Source organism: Myzus persicae, unplaced genomic scaffold (genome assembly GCF_001856785.1).
Source record: "Myzus persicae strain clone G006 unplaced genomic scaffold, MPER_G0061.0, whole genome shotgun sequence".
Taxonomy (NCBI): Eukaryota; Metazoa; Arthropoda; class Insecta; order Hemiptera; family Aphididae; genus Myzus; species Myzus persicae.
This window is the reverse complement of record NW_019100891.1, coordinates 1-15,300: the sequence shown is the minus strand read 5'-3', so window position 1 is coordinate 15,300 and position 15,300 is coordinate 1. Positions and strand designations below refer to the sequence as shown.

General features: G+C 27.8%; 3 protein-coding genes across 6 annotated transcripts; 1 reads left to right on the top strand and 2 right to left on the bottom strand.

Annotated features, from left to right (window-relative positions):
• The first annotated feature begins 136 nt into the window (after positions 1 to 136).
• LOC111026604 lies at positions 137 to 5,541 on the top strand. Its single transcript, XM_022304706.1, has 3 exons — positions 137 to 1,268; positions 4,753 to 5,192; positions 5,253 to 5,541. Exons 1-3 carry the CDS (start codon positions 828 to 830, stop codon positions 5,524 to 5,526), a joined length of 1,155 nt encoding a protein of 384 aa, XP_022160398.1. The 5' UTR covers positions 137 to 827; the 3' UTR covers positions 5,527 to 5,541.
• A 1,989-nt stretch (positions 5,542 to 7,530) lies between these two features.
• Positions 7,531 to 13,636, bottom strand: LOC111026601. Of its 4 annotated transcripts, none has more exons than XM_022304701.1 (12): positions 12,818 to 13,194; positions 12,675 to 12,750; positions 12,519 to 12,610; positions 11,909 to 12,180; positions 11,693 to 11,840; positions 10,242 to 10,373; positions 10,020 to 10,166; positions 9,572 to 9,928; positions 9,314 to 9,411; positions 8,546 to 8,625; positions 8,332 to 8,464; positions 7,531 to 7,649 (listed from the first exon to the last, which is right to left on the bottom strand). In XM_022304701.1, the coding sequence occupies exons 2-12, from the start codon at positions 12,688 to 12,690 to the stop codon at positions 7,547 to 7,549; spliced, it is 1,578 nt and encodes a 525-aa protein (XP_022160393.1). In that variant the 5' UTR covers positions 12,691 to 12,750; positions 12,818 to 13,194; the 3' UTR covers positions 7,531 to 7,546. The 4 variants fall into 4 exon arrangements, with proteins under 4 accessions (XP_022160393.1, XP_022160394.1, XP_022160395.1 ...); XM_022304702.1 differs by having other exon boundaries at positions 13,084 to 13,099; XM_022304703.1 differs by having other exon boundaries at positions 12,519 to 12,750; positions 13,091 to 13,105.
• Positions 12,698 to 15,060, bottom strand: LOC111026609. The gene is made up of 2 exons (XM_022304716.1): positions 13,695 to 15,060; positions 12,698 to 12,750 (listed from the first exon to the last, which is right to left on the bottom strand). The coding sequence occupies exons 1-2, from the start codon at positions 15,058 to 15,060 to the stop codon at positions 12,698 to 12,700; spliced, it is 1,419 nt and encodes a 472-aa protein (XP_022160408.1).
• Positions 15,061 to 15,300: the final 240 nt, after the last annotated feature.

The window sequence follows — 15,300 nt, the reverse complement described above, 5'->3', positions numbered from 1 at the left end:
AATCTACTATTTTATTATTTTAATACTAGCTGTAAGTGAAACTCGGGGGCCCGTTGAATCGCTGAAAGTGGGTACCAATGCTGGAGTCGATGTCCTAATAATAATAAAAGTTTAAGTCGAAAGTTTGAGGAGGTGATAAGGATAAGTGATAAGGATTAGAGATAAGGCTTGGGAGTTTGGTGGGAATGTTAAATGTTTCAGTGTTTCAGCTTTAGCAATCCGTCTCGACTGGTGTAAATTGATATTTGAACATTCTCCTGTCGTCTGTAAGGTGTTTTTTCGTTTGTAAAAATGTATAAAAAAAAGTGTAGGTCGATTGTCTAGGTATCAGTCATTAGTCGTGGTGTAAGTCGATAACTGACTGAGCAAACCACCAAAGGCTTATTGAATTAGCTATCATTTTAGATGTTCAAAAGTGTATAATCGATAGCCGTATTCGATTGTCTAGCAATCAGTCATCACCGCTGTGTGTACTTGTAATTAAGCCAAATAGGTAGGCAATCCGACTGCGTCGGATAGCAGACAATATGCGAACCCCATATGATCCGGTTTTCCTGACCCCGTTGATTGCTTAAGCGTAGTGTACACGATGCTAGTTTACTAGCGACTAGTGAAACACCATCTTACTATCTCACTAGTATATAGTAAAATAGTTATTTCATATACACGATATTTAAATACTAGTAGTTAAAGTACCACTAGTACCACTATACCAACTACCAGTAGTCAGTACAGCCTCATGACTGGTCATCGTGGAGTACCCTCTGCTGTTTGATTTAATTTGTTTTTAATCTATAATAAGTTTGTGATATATTTGTGTTTACGCCATGGACAACAAATTTGTTTTGGCGTGTATACATTTTCTGAGAACCGCAATAAAAATTGAACTTGAAAGAAGAAAAAAAACTAAGAAGAGATTGTGGGTAAAAAAATGGATTTCTAACAGAGATTATTTAGGAGCTTCTTCTACCTTACTTAGGGAGTTGGCGGTTGATGATCAACTGTCATATAGAAACATAATGCGAATGAGTACAGAAAACTTTGAAAATCTTTTGTGTCTCACTAGAAGCATGATACAAAAGCAAGATACAAATATGCGAATGGCACTACTGGCCAAGTTAAAACTTGAGATAACATTACGTTTTTTAGCAACGGGAGATTCATTCAAGTCTTTACAGTATTTGTTCAGAAAACCAGCATGTACAATTTCAAAATGTTTGCCCGAAGTTCTTGATGCGATAACAGAAGCTCTTAAATCATATTTAAAGGTTATTAAAACATAATTAAATTGTAAATCAATATTATCAAAACAATGTTAAGTAATTATTAGATTATATTAAATCAGATATTATTATTGTGTTTATTATTATAAGTACATTGAAAAAATATTATAGTATTAATTGTAAAATTATAAAAAATTATTAGGAATTGAATACAGTAGTACGATCTATTGTACCTATATTTGATTTAATCGAATACAAAATCGTCGAATGTATTTTCCATAGCTTTTTTAATAACATCGATTGTTTCATCAGTTGGACTATAATCGGAATGTGTTGAAGCCGCTTGACTTTCTTCAGAAATGTTCGATGTATTTGAAGTTGCAATTGTATTTGGTGATGTAAATGGATGTTGAAGACTGAAGTAACTGTGTTGGACTTGGATTATCATCTGATGAAATATTGCGTAGAACTGAATTAGTAATAGCAGTTTGTATCTCCTGCTGTAAGCAAGAGAATTCTTTGACGTAATGGTAGTTCGCGTAACTGTGAAGAGACATATTTTCCAAATTTATCACAAGCGTCTTCATCTTTTATTTTCCCAGCCATTTCGTCCAAACTAGCTAATACATTTTCAAGAAGAGGTTCAGAACGTTTCTTCTTACGTGGTGTAAATTTCGGTGCTTTCATTTTCTCCGGCGATTTATCTTGTTCAGAAGAAAATTCTCCACAACAATTCGTACTACTCGAAGAATTAAATAAAATATTAAATTTTTATGTCTATGTTATATATGTCTAACTAAAGATGTGATTGTTGTGATTGTTGTAATTGTATTTGTATTATTCTCCCGTAAATATGAATGTAATAACTTCGAAGGGCGTTCACACATATTTTCTGTGGCCTTACGTTTTCATGGCCAGGCCAGGTGAGAGCGCCGGGACCACGATGAAGAACGCAGGACTGCAGATCGGCAGACTCCTTACGGCTCCAGACCAAGGACTTCGACACGAAAATAAACTTAAACAATTGACCTTGTAAGGGGGCAAGTCAGGGGAATGTCTTGTCTGTCCCCAATGTACCATCGGCTAAGTGACACTTGTTTTTCAAATAAACGATGGCGGCGGCGCCGCGGAAGTAATGCGCAAGCAGTCCCCGCGACATCGTCGGATCAAAACAGAAAAAAAAAGAGGCAGGTGCCTACTTAGACTGTCAATATTGTGTACTCTAGAGTCTTGGTTATTACTATTTAACTACATTTAATAACTAACTTCCTATCAATTCATATAACGATAATATGCTTACTTATTATATTACTATACTGTGAAAACCTATACATACATGCATAAGCATAAGTTATAACCCAGTAATGATGCCGCACCATTATAAATGTACAAATTACAATAACTAATAATTTAAATATCAAGTATAATATATGTGATAATTTGTAAGACATTAAATAAAACTTAAAAGTTAGGTTCATAAAATAAAAAGTCATCTTATGTAATATTAATCAATATAATGTGCATAAACATTACCTTTTATACATAATGCACCATTACTATTGTTGTTAATAATAGTTTGTACCATAACAATTTCAATAATAAAACAACCAACTTACTTCTTCCACATGGACTTTCTATACAGACTGACACTTGCGTTAACGTTAATATTATAATTGAATTCTCTATTAAATCATATTATTGAAATAAATATATTATATCAATGAATTAATTAATTTATTAATTAGGTACAGAATACAAACTATAATTGTATATTAAGTATAAAATTCACTACTCAGTAACTGCTCAAATAGACCACTAATAATTTAAAATATATATTAGGTATATGACATTAATTTATAAAAGTCTTAAAATTAATAAATAATATAGAAATTATATTATTATCTTTATCTTATTCGACATAAACATATATGGGTATAGACGGACGGTCGTTTTCTTAAGGCGATTGCGAAACGTACGAACCGCTTTCGAGTGAAAACCGCATACGTACGTCTTTTAAAAGAAGTTAACTACGCGATTCGGGCACAAACAGTGTTTTTTTTTTTTTACTATTTTTTTCTTCAAAATAATATTTTAATATTTTAATAAAAAAAAATAATTTGAAAAAATAAGAAAAAAAATAAGAAAACGAAAAAAATTAAAAATTAAAAAATATATTTTGATAATAAAAAAAAAATAAAAAATTTTTTTTGAAAATAATAATAAAAATTAAAAAAATTAATTTCTGAAATTTAAAGTATAGGTTACTATTTGAAAATCAAAAGTTGATAGTGGTTTGCCTAATAAATATAAAGAGTGATAAATTAAAAATATATATACAATTATGGAACAGCGTAAATCTAAAATTTTGAGAAAAAAAATTGAAAAAATAGTTTTTGAAATATTGAGTTTTGTTTGATAAAATAATCGCCCTGTATAAATTAGTATATAGTATATACCTATAGTAAACATTTTTAAATTTTTCACAAGATGTATTAGAAATAGCAGTTAATCCGCATAATGTATGCTATACTGACATGTTGATGATTAGGTATACCATTATTAATTTTATGCACTATTAATTGTTACATCATGAAGATAGTTTTAAATAATAGAAAATTGTCTAAGTATATTTAAGATTTTAAATATTTATACAAGACTCCCCTTAAGTTTCCCTACGTTTTAAAAATAAAAAGTTTAGAGAAAAGTCAAATAAAGTTTCTATGAACGTTTGAAGTTAGACATTTCATTCACCTATAAATTAACAAATTTTCAATTTCCATTCTAAATTTTTATTCCATTTTAATTAGATTAAATTTTTATTGGAAAAATTCAAAATAGCCAATTTGTGAATTGAATTAAAAGAACAATTTTGATCGTAAAAATATTTATCTAAATCGATTAGATAAATATTTTTAAAACTATTGTTTCTCTACTTCATTAGGTAACAATGCTAACTTATAGTTTTAGGTAAACGGGAAGCAATTGAAAAAGAAAAACAACACGTTCTTCATGGCATTAAATATAATTTTATTTTCATACAATGCCCATTTTGTAATGATAAATTTATAAACGAAGACAATATAATAAGCCATATTCAAATCAATCATTCAAATTCTATACATAATGAAAGGCCGTATACACCATCGGAGGTACCAAAGATTTATTAATAATTAATTTATTAACATTTAATTAAAAATAAAATATATTCATCTTTTCTGGGATACCTTAATTGCAATTGCGTCTGCTATAAATTTTGTAAATTCCTTCCACATTACATCGGGGCAAATTTTTTATTTATTAAATAGTTATGGGTACAAAATAAAAAGCATATTACAGTTGGAGACTATTCTTGTTCAAAACAACAAGAGTATCCAATTTTACATAAATTGCAAATATGAGGTATATACAATGATTTGCTTAACTAAATATTAATATCTAAAAATTAAAAATATATACAACTATACAACTATACAAATAACAATAAAAAAAAAATCATATACATTATATACATTATATACATTATATACAGGTCCTTAGTAGATGTGGTCATGTTGGAAAAGTTATTGAATACATAAAACTAAAAAATATGGAACAAAGCATTATTGAAAATATGAGGGATATGGTATTAAAGGCAGCAGGGGAATATGTGGAATCGAATTTCAAAACAAAAAAATTGGGTAAAAAAAAGACTGCCAAACTTGTCCAAGATTCAGTCAAAATATTCGACAGCAGTGCGGCAAAAAATTTTGCTCAGTATTTAAATGCTGTAAAAATTCTACAAAATGTTCCCTACCAACCACAAATAACTGTAGCTGATATTCCTGAGGTTTTTGCCAACCCTCCCACCCAACAGAAAGGAGATTTCTGCAATATGTTTTGGCAAAATGTGGTTGGTTGTCAGAGTATAATGTCTATGGACAATTCAATATCTTTTGCTATTTCCTGTCTTGTTCACGACAGAAGCGATGAGTGAGTGATGATTGATAAATGAAACATTCCAATAAATATTAATCATGTCCTTTTTTCCAGTGTCAATTTGAGTGAAGTTGAGTTTCATTTCTATAAACTTATAGAAATGAAAAAAAGTATTATTAAAATGAATATTGTAACTCATTATATTGATACATTTGAACACCAAATTGAAAAGTTCATCGCTAAAGATTATAAAATTATAGTAACACATATTGACATACTGCAATCAAATGTGTTGAATAATGTGGAGTTTTGCTTAAAAAACTTTTTAAGCAAACTGGACAACTGGTGGATGCATCCCTATGTGCGTTATGATACCAGTTGCCTGTAAGTTATAAAAGCAATATTTACCTAGTAGTCATCCTCGTAACAAATGTTATAAAATACTTACTCAACTTTTAATTCCAAAATATCAAGGTCCTCTGAAAATAGTAGTTGGATGCAAGTTTACCTGACCACTCAACCAACATCCTGCTTAACATTTTTCAAGGAGGACACCACAAACCGTTTGTTTGTTTTGGCTTGCCTGCATTTGTATTTTGAAAATACAATTTTGTTACAAAACCACACTGTATGTTATTTGAAAAACATATAATAATTATTTAAATGTATTAATGTAATTCTAAAATTATTTTTTACCATAGCTACATACCTTATACCAGCATATAACTGTTGTAATGGCAGTTATATCCAGGAATTTTGTAAACAAATCCAAACTGCGGGCAATATTAAAGGAACTGTGTGACGATCAACTTCTAACTTCTATCAAATCCTCCACCAGAACTTGTTATCGTTCACAGCATAAATTATATTCTGTAATTGAAGGAGAGAAAAATAATCCACTTTTGAAAAAAATACTAGACATTAATAGTACAACCTATCTAACCGCAGCAATTTATTATGATGTATTATAATTTATTACAATTACTGGCTTTTGATTTCAGTATTTTATTTTTGGTAATTTATTGTATTTCATATTTTGTTTTAGCTACCATCAACATTATGGATACGCCACGAACCAAAGCGTCGTGGCAATTTTGACAAGGGACAATTACACCTAAACCTCCAACATATGTACCTAAAAAATGGTATAAGTTGAAATGTTAACAACAATTCATCAAAATCACGAAAATTTGCAAATTATTTCTAGTTATAAATTAATAAAAAAATGTCTATGTATATTTAAGATTTTAAATATTTAAAGACTCCCCTTAAGTGTTCCTACGTTTTAAAAATAAAATGTTTAGAGGACAGTCAAATTAATTTTATATGAATGTTAAGCATTGAATATTCACCTATAAATTAACAAACTCTTAATTTCAATTTCAAAGATTTTATCATTTAAAAACTATTAACAATACTGTACTTAGATACTTGAATTTTCATTAAATGTTTATTTTATAATTTTCTGTATGTGATGAAATGATTTGTTCTGTTTTTTATTCTACTTCTTTGCAGTTAAATTATAAAATTTTTAATTTTTATGGCTAAGAATTGAAAATTTAAAACAAGGATTTTCATAAATAGTTTTACTGTAACCAAAACATCTAAAAAATATTTAAATACAATTATAATACATTCAAATACCTAATGTGTAGCAGATACCAATACCCACTAATTCGCTTTTTTTACCTAGCAAATCTTGTGTAGGAACTTACCTACACCCTATTTTTTAAGCGTTTTTAGGGATGTTATGGCTTCCAATTTTTTTTTTTATTTGAGATAACCAATCTATACCTTAGGGGCACAATACGTTTATATGGTTAGAGTAAATTATACATGATACGCTTGACGTGAGAAGTCATCTACTAATGACACTCATTATTGATTTTTTTTTTTTTTATATATAATTAGTTAAGCAACTAAAGCTCTGATTTTGGATTAGTTGATGGGACTATGGGAGGGGTGCAGTGGCGTAACTAAAACTTCGATTGCGCGTGGCAAAAAAATCCAGCGGACCCTTGGTTCTTACAAATTTGTAATATGAAGAGCATGCACTTACTCAGACAATTTATATCTAGACTCCCCCTGTTTAAAAGGTAATGAATGATTAAAAACATATTTACTATACTATTATGAATAATATGGTCATTTTTTATTACACATTGGAATATGTTTCCCATTTTTGAAATAATATAAATAACCACTTATTTTAGGTAGATTAGGTCTTCATGATTAACCATAGGCCATCTGGCCATATATCGTAAGTTAAAAACAATAATATATAGGTAGGTAGGTATTATTTATTTTACTGTTATAATAATCTTACAAATTTTTCACTTAATTTATGTATACTGTATAGGTAAAAATATTTGTATTTAAATTAGTAAATAACCTTCCAAACTATTAAGTTATTCAAACAGTTCCATTCTTATTAGTTTTTTGATTATTGCATCATAATCAATTTTTGATAAAACTTCATCTATCAAGTCGTCCATAATTGATTCTGTAATACTTAATAAAGAAAAAAAATTATTAATTTATATAAAATTAATAAATACTTAACATAAATATTCTTCTTAAAAAAATAATTTTAAATAAAGTATAGAAATTAGAAAGCATCAAATGAAATTGAAGTTTGGGAGAGTTTTATGAATAATGATGATTTAGAAATAAATACAATAATTAATTGATAACCTGTGAACAATTTATAATTGTTTTGAATTACCTAATAATTATAAATTATACATTTATAGAATATTATATGAATATATTTTTTTACTTACTATACCTTTATTATATATAGGTATTTTTTTTGTTTTTAGGTATTAAACTAAAATATTTATGACTTCATAAATACAAATTGGAAATGTACTTCAAAAAACTAAAATAACTGGGTTGGCTAAGTCAACATTAAGGATTTTCAGATATAGATACCTATGTTAAGTGTTAACAGTTCACAAATAATAAATATATTTGAACTCTAAAAGTTTAAATTTAATTTATAGACAAATATTAATTTGACTCAGTTAAAAAGAAGATTAAAAAAATTACACACAGTTAATATTCTTATGTATAATGTATAAATCAACTATGTTTTTTTTTCCAAAAATATGGAACATGTTATAATATTTTTACCATAGCAGGCAGATTGGTGGAAATGGTACATGCCCATATAAATGATTAATATATTTACTTGGATAAGAAATTAACATCATGTTCTGTTGTTAATGATTGTTGTTTGAATTGTCTTTTATATAAATAATTATCCTTTGCATGTTCCTGAGTTATGTTTAAAAGAATAGATCCATTTCGAGAGAGCCTTATATCTTAAAAACATGCAAGCAATAGATTTAATTAGATAAGAATATATACCACTTTATGAACTATAAATTTAACTAATTAAGTACTTTTAATAGGAAAATTTCTCCAGATGTTTTCTTTTAAAATGAATAGGCCAACATTACTGGTTGTTTTTAATTGATTTGACCTGAAACATTTACTATCTAATTAATTTAAATAATAATTACAGTATTCATAGAGAGTAAGCTAATAAAGTTATAACTTATAATATATAAATTATGTTTAATGTGAATTTCTTAACATTCCTAAATGTGTGTTTAAAACAAATTGTCCTATAATCATAATAGACAAAATTACAATTTTATATGTTTTATTAATTAAAGAAATATATTATATCATACAATATTAGATACCAATATGGTTATAGTTTAGATACTCAAAAAATTGAAAATATATATGTGGGTTATGACCTTATAGTCAGGGCCAGCTTAAAGTATTTTGCCATCCAATGCCACCCCTAATTATCTACTTACAATTTCTGCTTGGTACATGTGCAAGCATTTTTAAAACTCCTAGTATTTTTATTTTATTTAATAATATGTGTGTGGATTTATACATTATCTGTTGTAGCCATCAATCTTATATCAAATAGAACAATATGAAATTATATTTTGAAGAAATCAGAATCATATGGTACCTACATCATATTGTTTTTTGCATAAATACAGCTAAAAGAGGTTTTCCAACATCTAAAATACCCTCCTGACAACATATTGGTAGATACTAGATATATATTTCTAAATGACTTTATTATTAAATGTTTTTGACTATAATATTATGATATTCATAAAATGATTCTTAAATTATATACATACCTAAATACTTTTGAAGCAGTTGGAAATTTAATTGCTTCATCAGTATCAATTAATTTTTCATCTTGTATCTCTTTAAAAAGCAATTTATAGTTTGTTTCCTAAAATAACATTAAGTGCTAGAAAAATAACATGCATAATTTATAGGTACCAACAGTGTTCTAATATTAATTATGTTGTATTAATGTAATACTTTATAAATGTTTTAAAAATAAATATAATAATAATATGAATATACATTATAATATAAATATGTCTTACATTCGATTCTTTGAAGCAGGGATAATCTTCCATTACAGTTTTGACATTGTCTAAATTATTTTCAGTTCTTAAAATATTATCCTTTTTTGATAAAACATTATCTCTTGTTAATTCATATGATTTTTTCGACCATCCCTGAGCGTAATTTGATCCCAATTTTGGTTTGTCTTGATTATACATACTTAATCGATTAGAGTTGGCCGAAAACAATTGAGGTTTAGGTTTGCTTAAAGCTTTATTAGAAAGCTCATTTAACATATTGTTATCAATTTTATTACTATAATTGTCATTGTCTGTGTCTTTATAACCACATTCTTCCAACATATTCTCTAAATCTTTGCAATGTTGAACTAAATCCTAAAATCATTCAGTTAAATATATATTTATATCATCTGTAATAGTGATAATGACAAAACAAATTTAAATAAAGGCATAAAGCACTACGTACAAAACTTTCTTTCTTTTTTTTCTTATATAATTCACCATATATATATTTTCCAGTCGTTAATGATAGAACTGATATAATTTGGATCAAATTTTTCATTTTGCTTTGAATAGGGTTATAAATTCCAGCTTCCAAGGTTTTTGAACATAGCTTAGAGTAGTATGGAAGAACATTAAAATGTATAATATTTATAACTAAGTATACAATGTACCTATTTATAAATACCTTTGTAACATTAATTGCTAATTTATAGCATTTAATTAACTTAATTTGAAAGACTTTTCTTAATGTGACATTGGTTTTATTTTTTTTACTGTGCAGGTCTTCATTTTTTGATTCTTTTTTAATTTCAGAGAGCTGAAATAACAATTATTTCAAAATGTTGTAACAGTCAATTATTTATATGATCTAACATCAAAATCACAATAACCTGATCTACTGATAAATGGGGGTTACTTGATAATTGTTTTACTTTGTAATGGAATAATTATATTCAACAAATATTTATGTCCATCGCCAAAAGAGAGGTTGAAATAGGATCAACCATTTACAGCAATCAGTAGTAGGCGTCAGATATAAAGTTTTCTTAACTATTATGGATTTACAGGTATTTATTACTCACAGGTAATCAAATCACTGTGAACAATGTGCAGTTAGGTTGGTCAAACGGTGATACGACATAACACAAATGGAGCCTCTCCAGTATCCACTAATATATGAAATTAGCAAGTTAGCTGCAGTTGCAGCTACATTAGGAATGGTCATGTCACCCATAAAAAAATGTAATATTTAATAATTTTTTTTTATTAAATTTAAAGATAATTTTTAAGGACAAATTTTTAGATTCAGTACCTTAACACATACATTTTGAAATAAATTATTGGAAAATGTGCATGGTATGACTACATTTACGCCAAAAACAGTTCAATACTAAATATTCAGAAATGGTTACATGAAAGATCTTCAACAAGAAAATCAAGAAAAAAGTGTTTTACTTAGTACTAGAAATTTTAAATATTAAATATATAAAAATATATTTTTTCAAGCCATAGTGGAAGCTGTATACCCAGGGCTGTATTTACAATTGTTGCGCCCTGTGTCAACCATAATTGTACGCCCCCCCCACCAATAAAATAGATCCACTTTTTTGATTTTTCTCAACACATTTTTAGTTCGCAATTCTTTATGGTTAAGCCATGGTTGTCTATATACAACCGTGGTTATGTTAAAATAATATTAATTATATTCTATGCTAGCACTTATTTGTTATTGTAGCACAGCTAAGTTCACAAGGACTGTCATAGTACAAATTCTTTCCAAAAAAAAATATTTATTGATACAATACTTCATCGGGTTATAACGGTGCCCCCGGCTGCCCGGGACAAATTTCCCCATTGCCCCCCCCCCTAAAAAATGGCCCTGCGCACTAATTTGAATTGTACCCTAGACCTAGCTATGCATTATTTCCTCTTTAAAACCATTGTCATATTACAGTTAACTATAGTTGCCAATATTTGTTAGTATTTTTCTCTTTAAGTCAAATATTTGATCAGATATTAGTATATTACAATATTTACAATTCTACTCTAACTTTAAAATTTAATAATTAGTAGGTACAAGCACATATTGCATTATTGTATGTAAAAGAAAATCATTACTGAATTTAAATAATTTACCAGTGAATTGAGATCAAATATGTGATTATTTGGTAGTTGATCACATTCTTTAATTTTAATTTGTACTTTTTTAGCACTTTTTAAAACTGGTGGCAAAAGTGCATTTTCTAATATTTTAGAAAATTCATTAAATGTTTTAAACAAACGGCTGTAACATAAATAAAATAAATAATGGGGTTAAAATCAATTATTTAATATTATAATTATAGTAAATACTTTCTAAGCCCATGTATGTGATTAAGGTCAAAAGGATCATGTAATGAGTATACATTTATTGAATCATGTGTGCTAAATTGGCTGTTAGTGCACTTATTAAATGATGGTTCACTTTGTTTAACTTCTGTATCATTTTCAATTGTATATGTATTTTTAGAGTCTGTATCTTTGATTGATTCCATATAAATGTTCCAATGTTGGTCATCTATTTGCTTTTGTCGGCGGCGATTGATTTTTTTGTAAGTTTTATTAAAATCCTCTTCAGAAATATGCTGAAATGATAATGATTGAATAATAATTATTCAAAAGACTGCAGAAATAATTGAAATTATAAAACCTATAAGATCTACCGAATTAAAAAATGTCTATGCACATAATTTGAAAATCATATTATTCTACCAAAAATTGTTTTTTAAATTAACTGAATTTATATTATTAAATAATATTAATAGGTTGTAGATTATTTAAGTCCATGCCAGTATTCAACATTATAGTAAGTCTGGTATCTCTATACAATATACACGTAAGTAACTTAGCAAAAAAAATTATTTTAAATCATTTATAAACTATTAAAAAATGATTTTGTTAAACTAAATAATCAAATACCCACTTTGAATTTGAAATCTTCTTCCTCCATATTTTGTTTCTGGGAATAGTTGAAAAGCAGCGAATAACGTAAGTTTTTAAATAATTTGTACGTTTCTATGTTCCAAACATTATAATAGTTAAACAAACACTGTTCAGGGGCCTACTGGAAAATAATTACCATAACTGACAATCATGGAGAAGTCACAACAATTCAAGTCCTGTTGCCTGGGTAACAGACCATAAACAACAATAACCTAAAGATTTAAGAAATAATTTAAATTTGAAATTGTATTTCTTTAGTCATGTTGTATAGGTAATTACAGAGGGTAATCCTAATCAGTAGACTGTGGGGGTTGAAAAACTAGTAAAAATTATTTAAATCACCACTTTATAAAATACTACAATTACAATTAGTAAATTGGTCAAATAATCGTTATTCTACCTGTATACATAAATCATTATAAAATAACCATAGACCCATGGCTTAAATATATTTATAAATTTAATATATATATATTTTCAGCCATGCGTAGACCTATAAGCCAGGCACCATTAAGATCACCTATTCTGTGCTTCTAGCCTTTTACCTTTTACCTTTTTACCTATAATATTGTTCTGTGATAATATATATCAAATAAAAATCACGAATAAAAAAAAATAATGTATTTTTCAGTTAAAGATAATAAATGTATTGTTCTGTGGTGGTATTTTCGCAGTATTTTTTATTCAATTTTACTTCTTATCAGTTATCACCAACGTTTGTTTTTATCGCGAACTATCAAAACACAAAACAAACACAATATTTATTAATTGTTATTTAAAATGAACTAAATGAAGATAAACTTAAGGCAGTGTGGCCAGGTGTAGCGGAATTGCGCTACGCGTAGCGCTTTTTTTATTGTTATTTATCGTAGCGGCCCTTTCCCGTGAAAAATAAAAACGTAGTGCTATTTCACTTCTTAACATCGAACATTTTTATTTTTATTCTTAGATGCAGTGCATTGGAATTTGTGATTTTTTTTTTTAATTTTGCGATGAGAAAAATTGATAATAAAGTGTATGATAACCACGGTCTTAGAATATCTAAATTCTTTATATAGAGTATGTATTGGAAGACGTTTTAAACTATCTTCAACTACTTTTTGGTAAAAAAATATAATTACGTTCATAAATTTATTATAATTTGCATCGTTTTTACAACTGGTTAATATTTTTCTAGCTTCATGGCCAATTTCAATATCATTGTTGGGAAGTATCATTGAAGGATTTTTAAACTTGTCAAATTCATCATTTTTGTAACATTCTGCCTTTAAAAATTTTGAACACATTATACGCAGAAATCTAACACTTTCCTCGTAAAGAATAAATACTAGAGGTTTTTCAGACTGAAATAAAGCGTTAAAAGTATTGAAAACAGGAAGAATAAAATGCAAAAAACATAAGTAAGCTTTAGTGTATGGATTTTGTAGTTCCTGGTATATGACATTTGCAGCTGGATTCTTTTCTTCTACATAGGCTAATCGGAATAAATCATTAAGTATTCTCCACTGGCTTAATACTCTTTCAACACATTTATCTAGTGCCAACCATCTGGTTTGACTTGGACTTAGTATTTTCAATTGAGATTCATTCAAATACCTTTGCAATTCTTTCAAGACAGATTGTCTTTTTGGACTTCGAGAAAAATAAGAAGAAATGTTTTGTAATAAAATTTCAATATTACTTGGGATACAAGAAGCTGCTGAAGAAGCTATCAAATGGAAAGAATGGCATATGCATCCATTTACAATTATATTTGAATTATCATTTAATAAGTGAACTTTAAAGGACTCTTTGGAACCCATCATAACGGATGCATTATCAGCACAATATCCTATAATGTTATCTGTACTTAGTTTTAGTTTGTCTAAACTCTTGGAAAACAACATGTAGAGGCCCTTAGCAGTTCCATGGTTAGCATCAACAGGTACCAAATCTAGCAAATGTGTTTGAATTTGATTGTTTGAAATATATTTTACCAATATTGCCAAAACTTTAATATTGGCAATGTCTGTTGTCTCATCAAGGTATACAGAAAACTTTTTATTCTCTATTTCTTTCACTATATTATCTACAACAACACTTGCAAGAACATTTTTAATTAATTTAATACATTTGGTACGCTTTAAAGAAATCTGTTTGGAAATTTTTGAATCATTCATTATAAGACTAGGCAATTGAGATAAGTGATCAATACTTCTGAAGCTCAAATTATGACATGCTACAAAATGAGCTAGCATAAGTTCTGTCTTTTGTACTTGGGTACGCATTTTAACTATTTCAGAGTCAGGTCTAAACTCTAATTTAGTTACATTCTTTAAACTTGATACTGACCTGATATGTCTTTGTGATTCACTATGTCTTATTATATCAGACTTTTTAGTACCAAAAATTAGGTTGCAGGCTATACAAGAAGCCTTAGATGGTTGATCAGGAATCGCCCTTAACCAGCCTTTAAAACGATCATCCTCAAGCCAGGAATCAGAAAATAATTGTTTTCGTACATTTTTGGATTTTTCATTCATTGTTAATTCACCTCTGTATTGCCTTTTGTATTTTGGTGTAAATTCTGTACTTATCGTTTTCTTCTTCATCACAATGACGTTTTGAAGAACTAGGTCTTTCAAAATCCTGTCATTAAAAATACATGTATATAAAACATATCAAAAATAAATAAACAAACGTAAAAAAAATAAACATACCAAAGAAGTTGATTGATTTAAAAATTTGTCCATGTCGAAACTTATTATATTTTAATTATTAAA